This window comes from Rhynchophorus ferrugineus, unplaced genomic scaffold, assembly GCF_030347505.1.
Source record: "Rhynchophorus ferrugineus isolate W39M unplaced genomic scaffold, kcgeb_rfMv2 rfM2, whole genome shotgun sequence".
In the NCBI taxonomy this organism is placed as follows: Eukaryota; Metazoa; Arthropoda; class Insecta; order Coleoptera; family Curculionidae; genus Rhynchophorus; species Rhynchophorus ferrugineus.
In genome coordinates, this window is record NW_027472581.1 from 87,886,058 (window position 1) to 87,913,642 (window position 27,585).

Sequence of the window (27,585 nt, forward strand, 5' to 3'; positions counted from 1 at the left end):
AATGTTGTATTTTGTAGATTGGAAGCAAATATAAATTATTAGAAATTGAGGACTCGATCTCAATTATTTTTGCTAAGGTCAGGATTTCAGAATTGTTAACAGATAATCCTAGAATTCTTGGATAGATCCTGGTTTATGGACAGGTCAATGAGAGTTAAAGCATTATACAAAAATCAAATTTTGATTAACAGTTTATAAAAACAATAACTCAAAAATATTTCAACCAAACGTATAAATATCAAATTTTTAAAATAAACAAACATATCAATACAATATACCAGTTCAAACTTCTAAAATAACTTTCAAAGATCAACATTCAAAGATAACATTCTGAATCGAAAGGAAATCCAACACCGCAAGGTAATTTCTTCAGATGTCAAAACCCAACCAAAAATATCTGTAAATGATGAAAGTTCTAAGGTATCTCTCCGGATTCTTGATCCTATTCTACACGTATCGCGCTCAAGTTCACTGCTCATTAACATTGTAACAAATTAGTAGAAAGAAACTAGCGACTCACAACATAAGCTCTATCAACTCATTCCAATAGCTAGTACACGAAAACCTTAAAATTTTATGAATTTTATTTTTAAAAAGTTAATAATAATACCACAACCGCATTTGGTATCGCAACAGTAAATCGAAGGAAATAAAATAGTGCGTCCTACAATTGTAAGTTATTTAATTTCAGTACATATTAAACTGACTTATTCATTGATTTCATTGATACATGTCATGAAAATGTATTGGATATGACGACTCTAGAAGGAAAGCCAGCCGGAACAATAGCTAAAAGGAGACAACAAGCGGAAAATAATTTTAATACAATTTTGATATTGTCAGAGGTTGTACACACCACTTGATAAAAGTAAAAAATACATGTACTGATGATTATACAATACGTATCAAACATGATAATATAGCATCCATATATTGCAGGAGTACACAAAGTTATTTTTAAATCGTTCGAATCTTGCTGGGGCATGGTCGTAAATTTATGTTTGTGATTGTTTAATATTTGTGATTGTCGTTAGGCAAGAATTAGACCGGATATCTACTGGGATGGTTTCTAAATTGGTCATTCGCCAGTTGGTAGGCTTTATACCGAGGACCGTGGTTCGGAGCCCACGTCAAAGTGTAGGTCCAATACGGATAAATCTTCATTAGTAAAAAGGAGACTTTTAAATATAAAAAAATTATATTCCTAGTATAAGGAATTTATTCATTCATGTCATACGTATTACAACTAGCCATACAATTACTCCTACCTACTAATTATTCATTTCAATTGTTCTTAAAATCCGAAAATATACATGTTTAATTTCGTAATAAATTGTCGTAACTTCATATCCGGAATTATTTAAAATATTGCAGTATGTCTATGGCAAATCGACATGATCAAAATATATGCATATGAGTGGTAGCGTTTTAAAATCAGTTTAGATGAGGTGGACGATTTACATCGCTCTGAACAGCCATCAACGTCTTCAGCTGAAGTTAACATAATAGGCTAGATGACTGTAATAAATAATCACAAAAATATTGATTTATAATAATATTATACTATTGTGAGATTATTAAAAATGCATTTATTTTAAATTTAAAAGTGGGATTACTTATAAAAACACAAAACCCAAAAACATCTATTAGAAACGCTAAGAAACATTGACGTCACTTAGTTAAAAAATTGTTTTGTGCAACCAACGGAAAGAAAAGATGAATGAAAAAAATAAACTGGTATTAACGAAGGTAAATAACCTAAATTTGTCCACAGGCGATTCGTCCATAATGACTGCACTCAGTGACCGTAACTAAAATAATAATTTTAAAAAGAGTACTAGCTTTTATAGGATCAAAGTGAATGAATATACTACACATACTAATCATGGAATGTGATAGAATGTTGAAGAACATTAAGTAAAAATACTATCAATATAACAAAAAAAGGCAAAAAATTTAGTAAATGCAGGTACTACAATCGCCAGTTGTAGAACTGTAAAAACAGTGTTATTGAAATCAAGTGATCTACATTTGTTAAGACAACCCAAAGTTATTTCGATGGCAAACCTACCGAAAGATTGATTGTAGTTGAACAAAATTATTGGGAATTTATATACACAATAATCAAAACAAATGATTCCCTTCTCAAATGCTATCAACAGTGTTATTTATTTATACAACTAGCCATACAATTACTACTATCTACTAATTATTCATTTCAATTGTTCTTAAAATCCGAAAATATACATGTCTAATTTCGAAATAAATTGTCGTAACTTCATATACGGAATTATTTAAAATATTGCAGTATGTCTATGACAAATAGACATGATCAAAATATATGCATATGAGTGGTAGCGTTTTAAAATCAGTTTAGATGAGGTGGACGATTTACATCGCTATGGACAGCCATCAACGTCTTCAGCTGAAGTTAACATAATAGGCTAGATGACTGTAATAAATAATCACAAAAATATTGATTTATAATAATATTATACTATTGTGAGATTATTAAAAATGCATTTATTTTAAATTTAAAAGTGGGATTACTTATAAAAACACAAAACCCAAAAACATCTATTAGAAACGCTAAGAAACATTGACGTCACTTAGTTAAAAAATTGTTTTGTGCAACCAACGGAAAGAAAAGATGAATGAAAAAAATAAACTGGTATTAACGAAGGTAAATAACCTAAATTTGTCCACAGGCGATTCGTCCATAATGACTGCACTCAGTGACCGTAACTAAAATAATAATTTTAAAAAGAGTACTAGTTTTTACAGGATTAAAGTGAATGAATGTACTAGACATACTAATCATGGAATGTGATAGAATATTGAAGAACATTAAGTAAAAATACTATCAATATAACACTTGGCAAAAAAATTAGTAAATGCAGGTACTACAATCGCCACTGGTACAACTGTAAAAACAGTATTATTGAAATCAAGTGATCTACATTTGCTAATACAAACCAAAGTTATTTCGATGGCAAACCTACTGAAAGATTGATTGTAGTTGAACAAAATTATTGGGAATTTATATACACAATAATCAAAACAAATGATTCCCTTCTCAAATGTTATCAACAGTGTTATTTATTTATACAACTAGCCATACAATTACTACTATCTACTAATTATTCATTTAAATTGTTTTTAAGATCCAGATCTAAGATTTCGGAACCAAACTTAATTAGCGTTTAATGGGTATACATCAACTGGTGCACTTTTTACTGTATTTCTTCAAAGGGGTTTTGTCTCTTCGACCTTCGGGTATGTCCACTGTGGTCGAGCAATTGTGGTTATCAATATCAATATCAATAAATATATTAATATCAATTATATTTCTTATGTTCGCACAATCACATACTCACTGGCCACTTCAATTAAATTCACTCTTCGCTAATCTTTGACACCCTTAAATCCTTGTGGATATCCTCATTTCTAATATATTATGAGGCATCACCAAGTCTGCGAATAATTTCTGTTATGGTAGGTTTAGATCATGTTCATTTGGTATTGGATTTTTTTGCAACCACAGTGTTGCGACGCAATTTTAATTGTTTATATTTAAGGCAGTCGTGTAATTTTAAGTTTACGTGAAGTGTAATACTTTTCTGTTGTAGTCTAGAGGTCTAACACATTAGACATTTAACTGATTTTGTAATATTTATGACATGGGAAAAGGACTATGACTTGAGATAAATTATAACATCACACATGGTCCACCACTACCAAGAATCTGATGGACCTGAACCTGAACCTGGTGTATCGCCAACGAGAAGCAGCATTGTTAAAAGTATTGTTAGAAGATTGAAATAAGTATTCTTAGAAGAATTGAAGAAAGCATCGAAAATAAATATTGAATAAAAGAAGTATCAATAGTCAAACCCAGCAGAATTCGGGTCAATATTAGCCAGACCAACGTACTGATTAATTATATTTAAATGAATATATATATATATATATATATATATATATATATATATATATATTCATTTAAATATAATTATATATATATATATATATATATATACATATATATATATATATATATATATATATATATATATATATATATATATTTCTTTATTAACTTAAATAAAACAACTTGTCTTTGGTTATGAATTTACTCAAGGAAGAGAGAAAATAAGTTTAAGTCTCATAAAAAGTTCTGCTCGTTTCATTTTAACATACTCTTTCCTCTTCATCAGTATTGTGCACAAGTACTGTATTACTTTATCAAAGACTTGGGCAACACATAGAAATATAGCTGGGCTTATTGAACGGAAATATTTTTGCCAAGGCCACGGCTAGGACGACAGCCAGAATGTTAAAAATCGGTCGAATGAAAGTAGTAGAACCGAAAGCAGTAACTAAAAGTACACTACTGAAACAGTCGACTGAAAACAGTTACTAGTAAAAACAGTCGAACCAAAAATAGCGACTGACACAGTCGATAGTAAAAAGTAGTGAACTACTAAACTAAAAACTAAAAGTTGTGAAAAATTTCAGTCAGAAGTTCCCAACGCTATCTTAAACTATCTAACAGGTCAATTGAAAAGTCCCCGTCCTACCATAGTAAAATACATTTTATTGGCAAAATTAGATTTTTTATTAAACATAATTCACTTCAAGGGTGATACACTGATTATAGCGACGATACTTCTCGATACCACAATATACCAAAATACCCAAATATTTTGCATTACGATTTATCCTTTACCTAAAAATAGGTCTCAGTTTCAGCAAACACCTCTTTATTTAACAAAAATTCGTTCCTTCTTCCCAGCGAACATTTTTTGAGATCCGAGAACAGGAAATAGTCGCTGGGAGCCAGATCTGAAGAATACGGTGGATGAGGAAGCAATTCGAAGCCCAATTCATTATTCATTTTTCTTCAATTGCGACCGTTTTTGGCGATTTTGTCCTTCAAATGGCCCAATAACGCTATGTAATAGATGCTTTTGATGCTGTTGATGGTTCTTTCTTTTCAAGGTAGACAATGAGAATTATTCCATGCGCATCCCAAAATACATAGGCCATAAACTTGCCAGCCGACTATTGCGTTTTCCCACGCTTTGGAATGTGTTCGTCGTGTGCAATCCACTCGCATGACTGTCGATTAGAGTTCGAAGTGAAATGGAGCCGAATTTCATCCATCGTTACATATCGACGCAAAAACTCGGGTTTATTAAGCTTGATCATCTTCAAACACTGCTCCCAATGATCAACTCGTCGTTTATTTTGGTCAAAACTGAGCTCGCGTGGCACCAACTTTGCACAGAACTTTCTTATTCCCAAATATTTGTGAATGATAAGATATACACGTTCAGTTGATATCTTTAGAAATGTCTGCTATTTCATTCAATTTCAATTTACGGTCATTCAAAATCATGTTGTGGATTTTTTAAATGTTTTTACCATCTTAGGTGCTCATTTCACCACTTCTAAACTTAGCATACCAATCCTTTATGGTTGATTCCCCTGGGGCAGTGTTCGGAAACTCGGCATCAAGTCAAGTTATTGCTTCAACTCTATTTTTTCCCTTCAAAAAGAAATATTTTATCAACACGCGAAATTCCTTTTTATCAGTTTTTTTTCACAATAACAATAGTTGCTTCACTCAAGATGCTATAATTCACAAACTAATGATCCGACAGCTGTCAAATTTATGCACGCATCTTTTGACGGTTATGGATTTATTTCTAGTAGCGCCATCTATGTGTCAGGCCGGTGACATTTCAATTGACTTCTTAATATTATAATTTATATTATAGTCATAAGCAACTGATTCAAGAATTATTTTAAAAAACTGACCATTCTGGACTTTGACCAGACTTTTCCATCAACAGGTGCGTATTTGGTAAAAAAACCAAACAATTTAATTACCAAACAGTTCATGATTCAATAGGGTTTCTAACTAAAACCGAAATTAGTCATATCGAGACCGATGCACTGTATAAATCGCGTTAGTCACACCCGGCACTTTCTATAATTTAGGAAATAGTATGCAATTTGGCAATAAAAACAATAGCTTCTGCGATTGGGGACGCGATCATCTCACCTTGATCCGGTAGATGATTAATTAATGTGAAAAAGTGGGCATGCGAGACAAGGCGAGAGAGCGAAAACCAACTAACGCGACGTCGTGACATCATCGCCGCAGTACCGCTGATTAACTCACCTCCCAACGAAATTCTCTAGTACCGAACTTTTTCCTGCACTTTGTCCTCCCACCACCGCAATTTGAGGCAGATCCAATGTTAATTGCACGCCTAGTCCGGTGAACGCGTCCTGCAATCGATTGACCACGGGTATCAACTGTTCCATCTCAATAACAGTACTACCGACGAATGCCACACAATCAATACACCAAATAAACAGTTGAACGGTCTCTCTCGAACGAACTGTGTCACTTATTAAACGCGTCTACGCGACCAGAACTCGACTAAATTTTATGACTGATTCACGTCAGTCCTTTTAATTGTTTATAACCAAACTGAACCGTGCTGGATCCAAAACGAATTGCACATCGAGAGGCGGCCGAAGATAACGATAGCGTTATCAGCTTAACTAGGGAAATTGTACTACTATTTACCAGGGTACCGGGTCGTTCGCTTTTTATTTACCAACGGAATTAAATATTTCTCGGTTGGGTTCACGTCGGTATGTTCGGTTGTCTAACCTCGGTCGCTATTGTTAAAACTAACACGACGTATATACTAATAGTACAGGAGCTAGCAAAAATTGAACCGACTTATAAATAAGAAACTCACTTTTACTAAACTTTTTAATGTTAGATATCTACTGAATCAATTACGCAATTATTTTATTAGTATAAGTATTACAATGGACAGCCCAAGTAATACAGGCTGTACATATGAGGAAAAATAGGAATAAAGAAACAGGTCACATAGTCTAGGTGATTTGACAAATGTTCCAACCAAACTAGGAAAAAGAAAGTTGCTGCATTGTTGGGAATCGAACCCGCGACCTCCGCGTGTGAACTCAACATTCTAACTATTACACCGTTGAAACACTTGTCTACAATGGTTCTACGACTTCTGATGTGGTATGTTTACTGCTTAAAGAGCAAACGGAATAACTTTTATACTGAACTACTTCCGATTTTTCGTCAATTCGGCAATAATATTATACACAAATATCTGATTATTTTAGATAACAAATATGTAAAACATTGTACGTGCCTTTGAAATTTGAAGTTTTCCCTCGATTTCCCCCCCTTCCCCCATCTGATCTTAACTTGGTTCCAGTGGGACCACCTCGGAAGACACTCTTTCGAATAAAAAAAATAATTTTGAAAATCGGTCCATAATTGATGGAGAAATCGGCGAACATACATTAAAATAATATATACAGCAGAACATACAACCTCCTCCTTTTTTTTTAAGTCGGTTAATTAATATAATAAATAAGTTATGACACCAATCAGAGAGAACTACGCTACTTCTAACTAAACAAATGGCAATGAATGATACAAATGACATTTTATCTTGTGTAAAATTCAACAATCCTATATTTCTAAAAAGTATTACTTGCATTTAGAGAATTATTACTGAATATAAGTCATAATATATGAAAGTGTATTATACAAAAAAAAAAACGATTATTTTACAGAAAGAAGAGACGACTTGTGCGGCGATACAAAGCAACACTGAGTGTTCTTATCTATTATAAAACATACCAACCTGGTCCACATGTTCACCATGCAGGTGGTTTTAAAACTAAGCCGGGTAGTCAGGGCTATATTAAAAATTCTCAGACTCAGTCATTTTGTAGATACTCTTCTATATTACCATGGCATGAAGCTTTACCGGAGATTAGCTGGTTCATAGATATTCATACTTATTAAATATCTACTACTCAAGTGAGCAAAGTCAGTAGGTCTATTGGAGATAAACCCTAGTTGGTATAAAGGAGACTTTCAAGTATGACAAAAAAAATTAATTGATAAATGTTTGGTAAAATATGTTAATGTCCTACTACCAGTTGCATTAACAAAAATAATATTCAACCAGTAATTATTGAGCACGAAAATAGACGATACTAATACTGAAATCTTGCTTGATGTATTATATAAAGGCAAGTTAAAATATTATTCATTTAAGAATCTTAAACATTACGTCTCGCTTTTTTATCCAATACCGAGAAATAATTTCTGTCCATTAGCGCTACTTTTTGTCGTTTAACCCTCCACCTGGACAACCCCCGGTCGGGAGAACAAAAAAAAATATGAACTGAATTATACTTTTGTCATAGCTCGAAGTTCAAAGTTAATTTTACACAAAGGGCTATTCGAGCAGCCTCTCGGCTTCAGTTTCGTTCCGATTATACAGCTAAATTCATTAATTAGACACGACATCTCGTACTAATGATGGTAAAAATGATTTTCGACCGTTAAAGAGGTAAAAAAGCGTTTAATTGGCGTTTTTTAGATCGAACTGGCGGAAAGAATAGCTGTATCGATGAAAAGTGGTCAGTTTTTATTTCAAACAACCCAACCAAACCAAAAAAGAGCAAATTATTATCAGCGTCATCTATTGGTTGTAGTTCTGTTTATCAGGAAAAATATTCCCTCACTATTAGACACTTATGTTTTGTTTAAATATTAACTTTAATTTTATACAAAGATTTTGTAATATAAGGTGGAGCAAAAGTCCCGCTACCATTTTGACTGCGCCCCATCTTGGTTGGTTATTTTAACCATTGTGTCGTGTAGACGTCCAAATTTTATTATGGATAAATACACGCCACAAGAATGAGCAAAAATAGTGACAATATTTATTGAAAATAATCGTTCCATTATTTCCACTCAGCGGAAATTGCGTCAATGGTACCGGGACTTTTGCCCAACGTTGTATATTTATGCATTATTATAAAAAAATATGCTACCACATACTCATAGAAGATATAACGATACTACTAATTTAGTAACATTTTATTATCCGCCTATAATTACAAGTACATTTGTAACCAACTTCATGTGGAAGCCCCATCGACAGGTTTCACATTTCAGTATCAATGTTACTTCATCAAAGCGTGAACTTAAAATATCTCAATTTGTAATGACTAAATCGCATTTGTGGAATTTGTTTTACTTCAGTTTGAAGAGAGACGCTGCTGAAGGTCATAGAATGCTGTGTGAAGCTTGTGGCAACCATGCTCCACCAATTTCAACACGTGAGTACTAGTTTCAAGGTTTTAAAAGTGGTGATTTTGACACTGAGGTTAAAGAGTATTCTGGAAAATTAAAAATAATGCTATCCCTCCATATTCTCGAGATCTTACTCCTTCTGATTACTACTTCTTCCAGCATATGAATCGTGACCTCTCTGACTAGTAAAGACATAGCTAACTTCCTTCTAAAATTTCAATTCGCAAGATGCAAGGAAACACATTCATCATAACATAGTGTGTACTATATTGTTAATATGTGATATACATGAGTACCAAGAGCCGCTAACATGAATTCAATAGTTATCATAAAACAACGTGTCAACAAAACGTTATAATATCTTTAAGATATCTCTTCGATCATGGGAACCAATTTGCTGCAAGATTCCATCACTTCGCAGAGGTGATGAATTCAGAATTCTCTTAACTCGCCATATACAGTTTCTTATCAAAATATCCTCTTCATATTAAGATAATTGACTTACAAATCTATAAAACTGTATACACTGAAGAAATTTTCGTGAAAGTGGCAAGAACAAATGTACATCTAAAATATATACGTTATTACACCTTAATGGTGTTATAACGAAGTATATATGCAACCTCATATGTATGTCCTCTGTCCATGTGTGTTACATTGGTTGCCCATAAATTCTATTGTATCACGCTTCTCCATGTGTTAAGGGGACTTTTCAATTGACCTGTTACCATGTTGAAAATCAATGGAGAGTCGGCTACACCATTCCAATAAGCTTCCATTTCTAACTTTAGTTTTAATATAAAACGTAGTTTTAGGAAAAATTAAATATATCTTGAATGAAAACCTCTCAAAATAGTAACCACTTTATTTATCAACGTCAACTTATTATATAAACTATTTCATTCAGAAGTGATCAACGTGCCTTCTTCGACACAAGAAATATCGTACAAAATATTACATATTGTATTTCATACAACCGACAACAATTATCAAAAATAGGTCTATAATTAAACTAAATAAATCAGTCTAAACCTTATTGACTAAACAACGTAAAGTATCACCGGCTCTGCGTGGCAACCTCGAAAACGAAATCTCAGTCCGCTTTCTTTCCATTACTGAGACCATTAGCGCGGTTGTTCTCGGCCGATACAGAGTCCACTCCCTCCGACATCACTTTGTAACTTTCGTCTATCAATTCCTGCATGTTATCCTTGCCGTAACGCTCGGTGGAGATCTGAGGCAGAATTTTTATCACCACATTTCCTGAAACAAGAATCGAAAATCAGTTATGATAAAAAAATATTAGTAGAAATATTGGTACTAATTTTAAAATTATGTAAATTATATAGCTTGACAGTATATACCATTATTAGCTATAACCTTAGAATTTTGTTTAACGTCGTTTGTCGGTTAACCTCTAATTATAATCACCAATGTTTTCAAGAATTTTGCAGACATATGACAACATTGATTCGGCTACATGTTCTGTATCTTTAAACTAAGATAAAATGAGAAAGAAGGATTAGCTCCGAGTTTAAAACTAATTTTATATTTTTACAAACTGCAATTGGCACAATATTCCATATCATTTATGACATGCATTGACTGCTTTATTGAAGTGAATATAGCTAAATAACACTGTCAAGCTATATAATTTTACCAATATATAAGTATGCCACCAGAGGCGCTGCTATAATGAAAAAAATTAGATGAATCCTTAGAATGATAGCTTTGGCAACCTTGCAATTTCAATTATTAAATTGTTTATTAATTAAGAATATTCTTTTGAACTAAGATAAAGCGAGAAGGAAAAATCCACTCCGATTTCGAATTCGTTTTAATTTTAAATTTTCACAAAATATATAGGGCAATACATTCGACGGCATCTATAACATGCATTGACTGTTTTATTAGACTAAGTATAGCTCATAGAGTATAATATATAGAGGTTCTCCTAAATCGGCGAAACCGACGAAATGTTTTGCGTCGTCTAACCATTGCTGGCTCTGAGACTACTTTTTAATTGTTTCATTTGAATTGGCCTACAAAGGCTTTTGATTGTTTATTTGTTTGTTGTTTGTTTCAGTTTGTTTTTTGTGTGTCTGACATAAAATACAATCAGTATTTTTGTGTCTTAATTTGTGTTCATATATAGTATTACTTGCAGGAATACAACAGAAGAAATCATGAAAATATTACACATAGTTTAAACACAAAATGTATCCAAATGGGGCGATGGCAAAATGACATTGAAGGTAAATGTACTATACTACATGAAAAGATATTGTTATCCTTTAAAAAATTGTTTGTAAAGTGCCATCAATTAAAATCCTAATTATTTTGAAGGGGTTCATTTACTTGACACAAATATATATTTTGGCTTAGGGGTTCTAATCGATATAACCTTTTCAATAAGGATGTTAATAAAATACATTAATGCAAAATAATGTAATACAATTTCTAGACCAACAATATGAGCTTGATTTTATATACAAGAGATTATCATGCCTGTTCTATTTTATTGTGAGTAATAGATGGTTAAGCTGTCTTTTTAATTCCTCGATTTTAACATAATAAGAGCACAGCAATAATTTTATACATTTTAATTTTTGGTTGCTAACTATTGCTGTTTGATATGTTTTCTCCATTCTGACGTATATTCATTGAACTGTTTTAATTATCCACTCCATAATTTTCACAATAACATTGTAGTAATAATTATATATTGTATCAGTACATTTTTGTGTTGAACAAGTAAGTAAAATATTAACAGACACAGACTTTCAGCTGTGCTTCTCTGATTTCAGTATGAGGGAAAAAAAAGATAAAAACTTTAATCTTATTTGAATTGATAACACTAAAGAAACATGATATAAGGCAAAAAAGCTATAGAAAATTTTGATTATATTTGCCACGAGATATGTTATATTTTCAATTAGATTGCTGCCATTTTTATATCCACATTTATTTATTTATATATTTATATTTCATTCTTTTTTATTCATATATATTCATATATTCATATACATTATATATATTCATTACATACTTATATTTTTGCTTTTTTATGTTGTATAAATTCGCTTTTCGATATAAAAAACAATAAACTATAAACTCATGTTGTTATTGTAGCCTTTTAAAAATGAATCTTTACGTTTTCAAATCTGGTTTACGGAAAACACTTAAACTCGTCAAACATCATCAAATTCGACAAATTTGAGTTATTTTGACTTTGGTCTATTCTTGCATCTCAAAAAATCCATACATAGAAAAGGATTTCAGTATCCAGTAAAAGATATAAATCATAAATTAGATATCTTTAACATTAAAACAAATGCATTAAAGTTCTTATTACCAAAGAACATATATTTCAAGAATAATTGCAAAACTTTGGCAATACAGGACCCGATATTACTTCCAAGACAACATAAAATAAGATATGGTCTGTTAGACTGAAAATTGACAAACTTACCGCCTTCAAAGGAGTAACCCTTTAAAAACTTATATCTAGATACTGCGACAGGTTGTAATGGGACTTTCGAAGCTAGAGCCAAATGGAATCCGCCTTTTTTGAAAGGTAACAAAGTGGGTTTTCCCAAATTTCGCGTTCCTTCAGGAAATATAAGTACTCTTGCCTGAAAAATGTTAAAATGCTACTCAAAATTTATCTTTAACAACATAATTATTTATATGAGTTTTGTTATTAATATTTTAGGATATTTAATTGAGAAAATATTATGAAAGCCGAAACATTGTTCTTACCTTTCGTTGTCTGATTATTTCTCCGGTTTGGTTAACGGTGTCTTGAGCATCCTTCGATTTCACTCGGTTAATAAATATAGTACCCCATAACCACGATGCCAAGCCGAACGGTTGTAAATAAAAGACCTCTTTCTTGGCGATAACTGTACAGTTATCCATTATAGGCCATAAGTGTGCTAATACTATAAACAAAGGTGTAAAATATATTTTAAATATTGGTTGTCAGAAATTACATTATAAAATAATAAGTATTGCAAAGTAGAAACTTTATTTAAAATATTTTCTTCTCTGATAAATTTGAATTATGAAATATACTAGTCCAAAATAATAAGAAATTTTAATCAACAGGATAGTTTTCATTAATATTTTTGTCGGGTCTGGTTCTTTTCGTTAAAGCCTTACACTAAAACAGTTACCTTTAATTAGAAGATATCTTAATAATTTATAAGAAAAATTCTCTTCTCAACCTTCATTTTTTTAAATGTTTTTCTTTTAAGAGCGCTGCACTAAAGTATAATAGTCCAAAAGTCTAAATAGTAGTATCAATACGAGTAACCCAATAGGGACCAAATGTGACCTTCAGGAAATCATTTATAAATCAGTTCATGATGCTGTCTCATTGTCTCAACAGTCCTAGATCAGGAATAATATCGCTAAATTTCGCTTGAATCATTGTGGTTCCCAATATTTTGCCCCAAAATCCACAACTTGGAACATTTCATATACTTCATAATATTCGATAGAAAAAAAAACATATTTTAACATGGAATAGCCCTTATTGGCGACTGAATATTCTGGTATAACAAGTCAATTGAAAAGTCAGTGAAAGTGAAAGGTTTATTACGCTTGATCATCTTTAAACACTGCTCCGAATCATCAAATAGTCGTTGTTTTTGATCGAAAGTGAGCTCGCGCGGCACCCAGCACAGTGCTTTCTCATACCCAAATATTCGTAAATGATATGATGTACACGTTCATTTGATATCTTTAGAGTGTCTGCTATTTCATTCAATTTCAATTTACGGTTATTCAAAACCATTTTGAGGATTTTTTAAATGTTTTCGTCGGTAACAACCTCTTTTGGGCGCCCACTGCGTTCACCGTCTTCAGTGCTCATTTCACCACGTCTAAACTTAGCATACCAATACTTGATGGTTGACTTTCCAGTTTTTGCTTCAACAGTATTTTTTCCTTTCAAAACGCAATATTTTATCAACACGCGAATTTCCTTTTTATCAATTTTTTTAACAATAACAAAAGTTGCTTCACTCAAAATGTTATAATTGACAAACTAATGATCCGACAGTTGTCAAATTTATACGCGCATCTTTTGTAAAACATATGGCTTTAATTCTAGTAGCGCCATCTATGTGTCAGGCCGGGGACTTTTCAATTAGCCAGTTATTTTCTCTTTTGTTCATTAGCATGCCGACAATACACAGTACGACTCACAATATTACTATTCAAGTTTTTCAACCTATCTGCACAACCCATGAGAAAACAATTTATCTATTAGATTGTATATTTTCAATACTCACAAAATTCTATAATAATAGCTGTAACAAATACAATATAATACATAGTTACAAATAGGGAATATTTGTTTATGATCAATAAATATGAGAACTGAGTTATATTTGATGTGTTATCATCTATAACTAGCTGTTATTTTTCCTTCTATCAGCATTTAAATTTGACATCGAGAAATAACAAATATATTAAAAATACTCTGTAGAAAATTCTCATTTTCAAATATATGCATAATAGTGCTTAACAAAAGTGCTACGGTTCTGCAAAACATTGGTGATCATTGGATAGAGCATTATGTAGTGAATACAACCGATTCAAATTTTTCAAAGAAATTCGAATAATTCAAATTTACAAGGTTTTATCAGTATTTGCAGGCCGGAAGAACTTTTCTTCAATTTAAACAGAATCAATTAAAATATTCGGAATTTAAAGACTAAAAACTGAAGTTTTAAATATGTTTCGTGTATTTGTGGTTTTCTCTTTTTTCTCGGTTATCCTTGATCCTGGAACAACTGTACCTGAACCTAATATGTACTAGGTGGTGGTCAAATCTACAATACACTTCTCTCCTTGATTTAACATCCGATATGGTACTTGCTGCTCTCTTATCTATAACGACGTGATCTATTTGGTTATTAGTACTTCCATCTGGATATATCCACGTGAGTTTATGAATATTCCGATAGAAAAAGCATTTAAAACTTATTACCGTATTTCTATAAGTGATGAAATTAAATATGAATTCTCCATATGCTTTAGATCTAGCTATTCCTTTGTTTCTTCCTCCTGTTCCCCTATGGGACAGTGTACATTTATTAGTGTTATGGAAAAGAAGCGTATTTTACACATTCTTTCATTGATTACTTGGATGTCCATCACATCATACAAAAATCCAAATATTGTAGATACTTATAGATAGTAATTGAAGATACGTAGTATTACACGATAATACGTACGATAGAAGAATTTGTAGAGATATTATATCGGCCGTTTTCATAAAAGTGGTTTTGAAGAAAACATGTTTAAAGTTTAGTTTTTAGATGACACGTCACTAACTAACAGTTATATCCCCAAATATAATTTAAATGTGAAAAATTCTCTTAAGGCCATATTCTTAAACGGTTAAAGAGGGAAAAATAAAAATTTACTATATGAAATTAAAGTAAAAATTCTTCGTTTTTACAGACTACATCTTTAGAACGAGAACACCGATACTATTGGAGATATACATTGAAAAGTACAGACTTTTTTTGATATTACCTTACGTACTTTTATTATACCTTTACGTAGTAGCTTCTTCTTCTCATTATTTAGCCGCTGTTGGTATAAAATACTGTTATGTATTAAAATTAATTAAATTACCTAATAAGTCCAACTGACTCTGGTGATTAATTAAAACGACTGATCCAGTGCCCCTTACGATATTCTCGATGCCCTCGACTCGAACTTTTATTCCGATTAAGTCGCAGAATATCCTCAGACCAGCCGCTGGAAGCCTGAAACAAAAAGCACGATTTAAAGTAACGAACTCGCGCGGAATTACGATTATTACATGAACTTGAGCACGTCGGGATCTCGCGGCATCAAACTGGATCCTGCATTTACTTAAAGAACATTGTTATGGCCGATGTTCGTCTAAAAATGGCGATTAGATGGAGCTAGTAACGATCTAGTCCCATGGATGGCGCTACCAGTCGTAATAACTTACTCCCGGGATCCCGATGTGCTCGAAGTTCTCATAAAGTGACTTAAGTTGGATGTTTCTTGAGAGAACATCCAGCGTTTATACACGGAGGAAATTTAATCGTTTAAACAACGGATAAAATGGGTTGTTTCAAAATAAATCGTGTCAATTACTGTAATTTTTAGTTAAGAACAAATAAGAACTGGTTTAAATCAGATTAAGAGCGGATATAGGTGTAGAAGCTTCAAAAATTCAATGTTTTTTGCTTCATAAGCTTTCATTTTCACAACTATTCAAGAATACACTCTGAAAATGCAAAGCAAAATTCCAAACCATATAATAGTTATAATCGTTATAATCGTCGTTGTGATCGTCCTTCTTTCCGCGTGATGTAATACGGGACAATATTGCAGGGCATCTTTGTTTCTTTTAACAATAGAGATTCTAGATATAAATGTATAGAAGTATTAGTGACCCAGCAAGGACATTTACATTTTAAAATGAATTCTAACTTAAGTTTCATAGAGTGCATTTCATTGATACAAATACCTTTAGTGAAAATGAAGAAAAACAAGAAAATGCAAAAAAAGAAGAAGACAAGAAAGAAGAAGAAGACGAAGATTTAACGAGAGATGTTTAGAAGGTCATACTCAAAATATATTTGTGAAAAATGATTATGGAAATTTTAAATAAAAAAAAATACGTGTGTGTCTGGAAAGCCATGACAGCTATTTAAACGTATTCTATAAAGGCTCCAAATCGTATTTTACACATTCTATATGATGATTTAAAAATCGTTGAAAAAACCAAACCATAGCCATTATTGATTAAAACTTTGTTATGTTTACTCTAATTTTTGACACATTAAAAAATATACAATCCAACAGGAAAATAAGAATCAGATCAAGATATGACCAGAATATAAGTATCAGAAATGTGGAAAAAAAGGTCAGAAAGCTACTGAATTATACTAATACCAATACTAATACCAATAAATCCACAACTACCTTTGTATTGAAGAACGATATTCAACTACATTTATGAGAAATGATTATGGAAATTTTGAATAAAAATGTATGTGTGTGCCTGGAAAGCCATGGTAGGTATTCAAACGTATTCTATAAAAGCTCCAAATCGTATTTTATGCATTGAATATGATTCAATAAATCTTAAAATGTATTCACTATTACTCTTATCTTTATCTTTACTATTAGTAACTTTTCAAATTCTTGAGATCATAGGCTATTTTCATAACAATTTTGATTTTGTTGCTGTATATAAGATCACGTAAAGCTCTTTTATTGGCACTATTAATATATAAAAAAAACAATAATTAACTAACGTCTTGGGTTGAGATTAAATTATCCAGGTTAGTTTCAAGACGTCGTCAGTACATCACTTTTAACATCTACAAAGCAGGATATAATTGTTATAATAAATGTTGTACCCAATTTTCATTCGATTCAAAAATCATACCAGAAAGAAAGAAAGATTGATTTCAAACAATAAATTAATCAAAGTAAATGATCAAAGCATAAAAACAATAAGTAAAGTCAAGTTTTATTTAATAGTATTAGTTTTTTCTTAAGAAATATTAGTAATACTTACAAAGCATTTCTTGGATCCTTAGGTTTCAGTAACATGATCGGTATTGGTAGGCAAGCACTAAACAGACAAACTATAATGAAGAGTGTCCATTTAATGAACCATTTAGCTACTGTACTAACTGTCCATAATATAGCTAAGAGTGCTACGATTGCCAGCGTCCATACGACAAACCCCATATCTGAAACAAAACAGAAAATCTACTGTAAATATAATACTATTAATAACTAAAAAAGCTCATTAAATACATACACTTTATCAGTAGCAGTACTCAACTAATAGTAAATAACCATTATTAATAAATATTTACAGCCACTAGATAAAGAATATATGTACTAAATTAATATGTCTTATTAGTTATGGAACAGAATTTCAAGGAATATAACTAGATGTATAACTAGATAACATTAGTATGAGTAATGCCTTGACAAATAAAGTTGATATCATGTTGAAATATTTTATAAATTATTACATTATAACAAGTTGGTTATTATGAAAAAATGATCTAATACATTCCAATAAACATTAATTTATAGGAAAGGTTATTTTCATCATTTAATCAAAAGGAAGGTGTGCCTAAAAATAATTGATTACTTATTAAAACTGACGAACAACAAACATTTTTATTTAATAACAACAAATTTATTAAATTCCACAATAATTCAAATCACATTCCTCAAATTCATTTTAAAAAATGAAATGTCTCAACCACTCTATTTGAAAAACTTATCCACCGTATTCTCCAGATCTGAACCACAGCGACTATTTCCAGTTCTCAGATCTCAAAAAATGTTCGCTGGGAAGACATTTTCGTCGAATGAAGAGGTGGGTGCTATGGGAGGGTTGCTATAATCAGTGTATCACCCTTGAAGGGATTTATGTTGAATAAAAAAAAATTGCCAAAAAAATGTGTTTTACTCTGGTAGACCGAGGACTTTTCAATTGACCTGTTAACCAGAGGCTCCATCAGCATATCAATGTTGAAGTTCTTCAGCTCCTAGATAACGATGGCTTAGTCAGAAGATTAAAGACAGTAAAACTATTTGATCTAATTTAGCGAAGTTATAAATAAAACTCAGTGTACATTAGCAAATAAGTATAAAAACAAATAGCTTATTAATCTTAATTTACTAGGTTTATTTTGAACAGCTTAAAACCCTTCTTTTTTTGTCGTTGAAATCGCCACTTGTTTCCGTAAAATTAACTAACCTTGAAAGGAAATTAAATTTATAAGTTACTAACATACGATCTGATAAATCTAGTGATAGTAATAATCATTCAAAATGCTTATTACCTACTGGGCATACTTTTCAACCATTAAGGGAAATAATAAAAAAATATGTTTAAACTATAAATACCTCAATCTCATAAAAGTCTTCTTTAGTACTTTATTATTAGTTTACCATTTACGGAACCTGTATTCCCTATGCAGTCGTATTCGTCTTATCTTTGATTTTATTAGCAGTAGGTTTTATTACGTTCGAGCTTTATTGTTTATTGTGGGGTTGGTAAAATCGAAACTCCTTTAAATTCAACCTTTAGAGGGCCCTTAAAGCATTTTATATCTTGTTCCTTTTCAGGTCTTAGAAGGAAATAATGATGACATTGGTCAGATATATTTCTTATTTTATAGTAATAAGAACGGAGTTTTATGATAATAAATGGATTTCATTTTAAAGCTCTCAATATATATATATATATATATATATATATATATATATATATATATATATATATATATATATACTATCAATTTTAATGTCCCCGGCCTGGCACATCGATCGCGCTACTAGAATTATGTTTCCATATGTTTTTTAGTTAGCCCCAACCCTTAAAAGATGCCTGTATAAATTTGACAGTTATTTGATAATTACTCTGTGAATTATAGAAATTTGATTGAAGAAATAAAAAAAACAATTTTGCCAAAAAAATATGTTTAACTATGGTAGGCCGGTAACTTTTCAATTAACCTATTGTGAAGGCAAACTCACTAAAATGTCTCTGAAAAAATCTTCAAAACCTCGTGCTTATTTATACACCCGATACAATATCTATAGCATAGAAAATATCCCTCAAAATTAATTCATAACCTCTACAAGTATATATCTAGCAACTATCTATCAAATAAAATTTTAACCTAATTTTAATTTTAATTATAAATATTAATTTATTACAGGAAATGTATTTTTAAATATTATAATTATATTATTATATTATATTATTATATTATTATATTATCATAACTATATTACATATTATATTATTTAAAAAAATTAGCCTATATTTTCATTTAAACATATAATATTTTCTATAATACGGAATAAAATTGCTTAAAAATATTTCTATATAACTATTTGAAACCGTGTGTTAATTGTACAGATATATATGTGGGAAATAGTTATTTACAATTATTAATATTACCTTAACTCGGTTACACGTATAGCAACGAACACTGCCAAAATACTATTGCAACGTTATCGCCAACTTCCCATACCGTAATACTCGAACTTTTGTCCCATTCACATATTGATAATTATTTCCACGTATGTAACAATCTTAAAATCAATTTAAAATAGCCACAACGTCACTAGAAACAATACATATCTCTACGTCAAACTAGCTAACAACTTATTTGCGCTTGATCACTAAAGTGATTTTATGTGATAAAAATTATTAAACATATACATTATTCAATATAAATTGAAACAACTGTCGTTAGATTTTGGGACAAAATTGTGCCTCTAGCTCTCAATAAAAAAGAGTTATTGTATTATATATGATGCTTAATTTTAAGGGGTCATTATTAAAAAGAACTATTATATATTAAACCAAAGTTATTCAATTATAGTATTGACCATTATTCTGCATAATATTTTAATTTATTATTATTTAATGTTTTATATAATTTAATAATTTAATATTAATATTTAATGAATCTTCGATTAATTTCTCGCCTCTTCCAAGATTAAAAGTAATATGTAAACAATGATATGTATTTGTTTCCTCCCATTCAGAAAACATCCTCCCATTCAAATGAAAATAGTGTTATTTCACTAAAACATTGATTGCCACCCAACATATCAACCAAATCTAGCTCGCAGTGACTACTGATAATAATGTATAATACTATATAAAAAAGATTCGTTATGTAATTAATATCGATTTTATAAAAAATTAAGGTACAGAAAAAATATTTTAACTTTATAGCTTATACATACCATTGGAGGAAATAACTTTTTGCCTCTACGAAAACATCTGACGTATATTTCCCTTAATCATCATACTATAAAAATATCTGATCAGTCGTTTTGTCATATTGGACCAAAACAATCTTATTACACGAAAAAAACCAAACACAACACATTTGTATTTCTAAAAAGTATTAAAGTACAATTGATAAACGATATCATCTTGACCTTTCCTTTCAAACAATTCAAACAAATACACGTTTTAAAACAATGAATGATTCCAATAAACATTACAGTTTTTACACATTTTTATGGCAATTTTTTTTTATTCAACATAATTCCCTTCAAGAGTGATACACTAATTATAGCGACTCTCCAACTTTTCCATACTTTTAGAAACGACGAAAACGAAAACTGAATCTCTTCTGAGATGATTTCTAAGTTGATCACTCGAAAGTCGCTAGGCTTAATGCCGAGGACTGTGATGGACACTGTGATGGACACATTGACTGTGTTTCAGAACCCACGTTAAACGTGGTTTACCACAGTTTTAACAGTTTAACGTGGGCTCCGAACTATGGTCCTCAGCCTGCTTGTATAAATTTGACAACTGGTTACTCATTTCATTTTCCTTGTCGGATTTTACACTCTTGTCTAGGACAATCACAAATTTTGAACAATCACAAACATAAATTTACGACGAAGGAGGACCGTCCTACAGCTGTCACCACTGCGCCACTAAGCCGGCTTATATTATTATTTGAACCTCGCGTACATAGAATAAATGTGTTAAGCTTAGCACAAAAACAAATTCGTATTAAAAATACCTAAATATTTTATATATCGTAACATCACGCTATTGTTCTATATTATTCGTATTTGTTATATGAATGCACGATATTCTATAAATCTCTTTATAGATTTTAAAATCGTATTTGATTTATTAATATATTTAATGTTATTGCATCCAGTAAAGGCATGAATATTAAAAATCGATCACACAAAGGAAAATAAAAAATCAATCAAAATGTTTAAATAATCCTAAGCGAAAACTTAATAATTAAAAAAAAATAAAAAATTCTATTCAATCTGAACATATCGAAATGGGATGACGGTCGAGGCATATTGTCTCACCGACACGCGGAAGGTATAAAAGGTCAGAAACCGGACACAAATCCTAAGTGAAAATACCAAACTGAGAAATTATGGTTTAAGGAAACCAAAAGATCCGAAAACCTTTACCCCTTCGCCATATTGCGGACAGGAATTTTAGGGATAGGCGAAAATGAGAGAGGGTTCCGGGCAATCGCCAGGAAATGTCTTTAATCATCCCCAGAGTTCTAAGAACTAATTGCTTTCGCTAAATCTGATTTTATTATGATCAGAATATATATATATATATATATATATATATATATATATATATATATATATATATATATATATATATATATATATATATTTATATATATATCCAACATTTTATGAATTACATTTCTCTAGTTATAAATATAAAAAGTATACCTTGAAATGTATTATCTATTTATTCTTTTTCTATCTTTTTCTCATTTCAAAGTGTTTCTTAGGTAGATGCATTGATGTCTGTGATCATAATAAGTCGTAATTCCGAGGGAAAATGTTTGTTAAATATAGAAATATGATAAGAATTAACACTTTTCCGAAAAAGAAAAGTACGTCATTACTTGTACAATGATCATTTTCTTACAAAACTCAACTCAAAAACGTTAGATTGAATTGATAGCAATCTCCATTTTTCAAAAAGTAATCACAACGCAGAAGCTGATGTTGAAGCTTCTGAAATCTTGCCGGGGCAAGAAAGGTTAAAATAATTTTAAAATTGATATTTGACTTTAGCCTGTATATTGAAATAATAACGAACCCAATTAGGTAATTTATTTATTACAATTTAGAAGCTATAAAATATTAAAGGAATTTATTTGCAATCATTAAATGAACTATTGACTTTTCAATACATATGGTAGGTCTAAAAAGCAAATAATGAAAATAATTTATACAAGGTTCAACGAATAATAGTTCAAATAAATGTTATATAGTTACATATCTTATTGTATTAATTGTTAAATACATTAATATTTATCAATTTATTAAATATGTATAAAAATACTGTTAATAATTCATAATGTCTTCTATTTATCCTATGTGTTCCATCTGTTGTATGCAAATTACGTAGTTCATTTATGTATTCATGTAATCTTTATATCTTATCCATATTTCTCACCCAAAATATATATTAAAAATTAATAAATATAACAGGCCCGTTAAAATAATACTTTCTTTACCCAAAAGTTGCAAATAGAATTGCAACATTCTTTGCTTATTTAGACCATTCTCCAATTATTAAAATAGTAGCCATATGTTTTTTCTGTAGTAGATTTAATCATCTTATACATTTTATATAAATCTAGAATATCGAACTTGCAGGTAGCTACATCATCACTGTATTGAAATCTACTTATTTGTAGCGCATGTTACACAAAAATTTTAGTGCGTGTAATTTTCTCCAAGTGCTTCAATTTTTTTTCAAAAACGGAGGCAAAATTTTCGCAAAGCCCATTAATATATAGATAATAAAATATTACATATAGTCTATTCAAAGCTTTTTGTGCATACGTCATAAAGTTGTTTAATGTAATGCCTACCGCAATTTGTAAATTCGTTTTAGAATCAGACAATATTTTCCTTCTGATTTTAATTCAATTAAAAAGAGACACAATGCAAAATTCTTGAAAGCAATAGTGATAAGAGGAAATGAAATCCAAGAGAGATAACTCTAACCTATAAACTATTGTGTCTGTATGATTTTGTTGTATGTTAAAGCCAAACTGAACTAAAACTCAGAGTTGATGCGGCAACATTGCGACGTTTTGATGCCATAATTTTAAATAACGTATGTACAAAATAACTTTGAAGTATATCTAGTAAAGTATTGGAAATGTTCTTTCAAATAAATCCATAAATAATTTCATAAGATTCGAGGAAAATTGGAGTAGCTAAAAAGGGCATGTAGAATGGATGTTGCAATAATTCGCACGTATCCTTATTTTATGATTGTTCTGACATTGTGAGGATGTTAATAAACATATTTTTCATCAATAAAGTAAGGTTTCACTTCAGCCAAAGTATTTCTCATACTGTTTAATTGGAATCTTACGGCTTCTACATTCTCGAAAACAAGGTGTAATGTTTTAATTAACTTTCTACGTTCTACATTCTTCAATTCTACAAATTAATGTCTTGTTGTTATATTGTACTGGCATCACACATAGCAAGACAACTGCTTGATACATCAGCATGTTTTTCACAAACAAAAAATCCAGAAAGTTAAATCAATTAACCTACAAACACACCTAAATCAAATACAAATGTTGCTGAAAAGATGACATATAAAAGCCAATGAAACAAAATCCAGTTATAACTTTTACGCTGCGTAGAAGAACATGTCCACTAGTCTTTATCAATAATTGTCAACATCCGCACGCAAAGGATGCTAAATATCTTGCTAGGCATCTAGATCGACGCCTAACCTGGAAGAAGCACATACTCGCCAAAAAAACGGAAACAATTTGGACTTAAACTCTACCAAATGTATTTGGCTTATCGGGGGCAAATCCAACTTATCATTAGATAACAACATATTATTGTATAAATATATACTCAAGCCTATTTGGTCATATGGAATCCAACTACAGGAAACCGCTGACAAGTCTGATATCTCTATCATACAACGATTCCAAAATAAAGGGTTGCGTGCCCTTGTCGATGCTCCGTACAATGTTTCAAATGAAGTGATACAACGCGATATTCTTCTAGAACCTATAACGAGTGCAAATCAACGTGTTTGTACGAAGTACTTCGAAAGAATGTCAGTGCATCCCAATGTACTCCCTAATCAGCTAAATATATGAAGTGACGCTGAAGTGTGTAAACTAAAATGTCAAACACCATCCGATCTGATTATTGGACATACATAGACATTAGAATAGGCTTTGAAATAAGACTAATTACATAATTAAAATAGTATTGTTACAGGAGATTACTTAATGAAGTGATTTTTCTTCATGCGGTGTATATATAATATAAACATAAAAGAGTAATAAAAAACCTTTAGATATCTAGTTTTTTTATTCAAAATATTAAGTAATCAAACCTTTTTTCCAGAAGCATTATGTTAATGCCTGAAAACAGCCAATAGTCACTGGGGGTCAGATCTGGACTAAACAATGACTGCTTCAGTTTTATTGTTGTTTTTCTTGTCCATTATAACATTTAAATCAAGAGATAGATTGTCATGACATTTCCAAAATTGCTAATATATTTGACTTTCAAGTTTAGTATTATTCCTCAGACAATCGTAAAGAACCATTTGCTTTATTAACTAGATATTTCTATTCTAGATGTTGTTAGTTAATTCTGGTAATAATTGTATGGAATTTAAATTGAATTCAATACATAACAAAGAACAAATTGAAATATGTTTCAAAATAATAAAATGTCGGTGATTCTAGCGTTATTTCACATACTAATTCTAACAAAACTGTTTCATAATTGCTTATATCACTTCATGACTCATCAAACATGAATGAGCGAGCACGAATTGTCCATATTTAAACGTAAAAGAATGAAAAATGATGTGTTGCGTCGGTCGTGATGCGGGTTGTTATTTGGACAGCGTGTTCTGGTCGGGTGAAGCGCTTTTGTGGACTTATCTTAGCCCCGGACCACTGTCGCGATAGTTCGTCTGGCCGAAACAGTGCATGTCGTATATTCGACTTCGTAATTAGGCTTCCATTAACATCGACCTCGGAACAAATTGTCCATAAAATAGCCTAAATAGGTCGGTATTTGAAGAGATTGATATAATGGGCGCCGGCAATTTCGAGCGGTAATTCCATAAATAAGGAAATAATTTACTATAAAACAAAAATAATTGCAGTAATGATTTATGTTCTATTATAAAATGGTAAAGACATATCGAGTTTTCAAATATAATTTCACCTTTTTCTGATAATTCTAAACGGTCAATGTAATCATTGAAACCACACTCGGCTCTTCCTGTAACTTCTCCTTTGTCGCCCCAATCATCTCGATATTTCCGCGAAGTCATAACGGGAAAAAGTGACACGGCGTCACGTCGGGTAAATATGAGGTTTCTAAAATGGTAACAGTGTTATTTTGGGTCAAATAGTCGCGAACAAGGTGCATAAGTTAAGTCGCACTAAATAAACTACTGGTTGTTTCTCCATAACTCAGGCTCGCCATATATTAATCATTCTCTAAGTTCGCCGGCTTGATAGGCGCAGTAATCAAGGTAACATGTTGATCTTCCTATTGTAATAGTCACGGATTCGAATCCTATGATCACAACTTAGGCAAGAGTGTAGAATCCTGCAAGGATTCTGATTCTCCTATTATTTATAAATTGCTATATTCGCCAGTTGGTAGGTTTAATGCCAAGGACCGTGGTTCGGAGCCTATGTTGAACAGTATATATCAGGTCCAGATAAATCTTGGCTAGAGTGTAGTAAAAACGAGTCTATAAAACATAACAAACAATTCTCCTAGTTTAACCATGTAACTGTATACTAGCAATTATATCAATTTACAGAAAACCATTGGAAATATCTGCGAAACTTATAAACATATAAACCTCACTTAGTATTAAATAGTTATATAAAATATGTTATAAACCGCCAGATATCTGTTTCAAAAAGAATTAGCGGTTAAAATAATAATTGGTATGATAACAGCCACTATCACATTTTTTATTATGTATCCAATATAATCGGATTAATAGAATTATAAAAATGCATTAATTGTCATACTTGGCCCGATATTAATAATTTATTTCATAACGTGTAACCAAGCATATCCACATATACTTATTTAAAAATATATTATAAATTTTAACATAGAAAAAGCAGTGTTTAACCATTATTTCCTGTATAAGTAATATATTTTTAAAAAATAATAAATACATTAGAATATATAATGGTTTTTATAAATTGTACTCGATAAAGATCAGCCAATGCCATACAAATAAGTACAACTTTTCAATCTTCTCTGAATACTAATTTATATGGTCTACCGAAGTTCTTTTTACAGCGGACTCGCATTTTACAAAAGCAGAGCACTTAAAAATATAATTAAAAAACTATGCAGATATCAACACAATCTATGACTCAGATCAGTCACTAACGCACCAATAGAATTAATTAATTAATCACAGATTTAAACATTAGATGAACCTCCCTCCTTGAGAACTATTTTTAAAATTAACAACTAAAATATATCGATTTTGTAATTTTTTTAAATATTTCGACTCTGATAAAGGCACTGACGAAGATCCGGAAAACCGCATAAAAGAATTTTTAATATAAAACTGGAATTGCGTAACTCAAGCTTCCTAATCAAGGTGGTAATTAGACCGGTCGAAATTTAATTAGCCTGTGAGCAGCATCAATTGGGAATCTGTTAAACATTATTCTCACGGTGGTTGATCATCGTTCCAAATAAAGGACCGTAAAGTTGATTGGCCGTTGGTTGATTGACCGTTGGCCAAAATACGATTACATGTTACGATTTTAAACTATTGA

The 27,585-nt window shown here is 31.0% G+C and overlaps 2 protein-coding genes across 12 annotated transcripts in view; both read right to left on the reverse strand.

The window, feature by feature from the left end:
* LOC143191583 (dynamin) overlaps positions 1-6,602 on the reverse strand; it is a 52,644-nt gene extending 46,042 nt beyond the window's left edge. For 3 of the 5 annotated variants that reach the window (XR_013004554.1, XR_013004556.1, XM_076396793.1), the window contains exon 1: positions 6,191-6,595. Coding sequence is in view for 1 of the 5 variants with exons in the window: in XM_076396793.1 (XP_076252908.1) it covers positions 6,191-6,336 (146 nt within the window). In the remaining 4 variants the exon portion in view is untranslated. Of the gene's footprint in view, positions 1-6,190 lie in introns of all 5 variants that reach the window. The other 2 variants (XR_013004555.1, XR_013004553.1) reach the window with 1 other exon arrangement.
* A 3,429-nt stretch (positions 6,603-10,031) lies between these two features.
* Agpat2 (1-Acylglycerol-3-phosphate O-acyltransferase 2) overlaps positions 10,032-27,585 on the reverse strand; it is a 52,970-nt gene continuing 35,416 nt past the window's right edge. For 6 of the 7 annotated variants that reach the window (XM_076396796.1, XM_076396799.1, XM_076396797.1 and 3 more), the window contains exons 2-6: positions 17,766-17,943; positions 15,836-15,969; positions 12,944-13,125; positions 12,654-12,816; positions 10,032-10,444 (exon numbers count right to left, since the gene is read on the reverse strand). In XM_076396796.1, the coding sequence (XP_076252911.1) occupies positions 10,275-10,444; positions 12,654-12,816; positions 12,944-13,125; positions 15,836-15,969; positions 17,766-17,943 (827 nt within the window). In that variant the 3' untranslated portion in view covers positions 10,032-10,274. Of the gene's footprint in view, positions 10,445-12,653; positions 12,817-12,943; positions 13,126-15,835; positions 15,970-17,765; positions 17,944-20,183; positions 20,317-27,585 lie in introns of those variants that run through there. The other variant, XM_076396800.1, reaches the window with a different exon arrangement.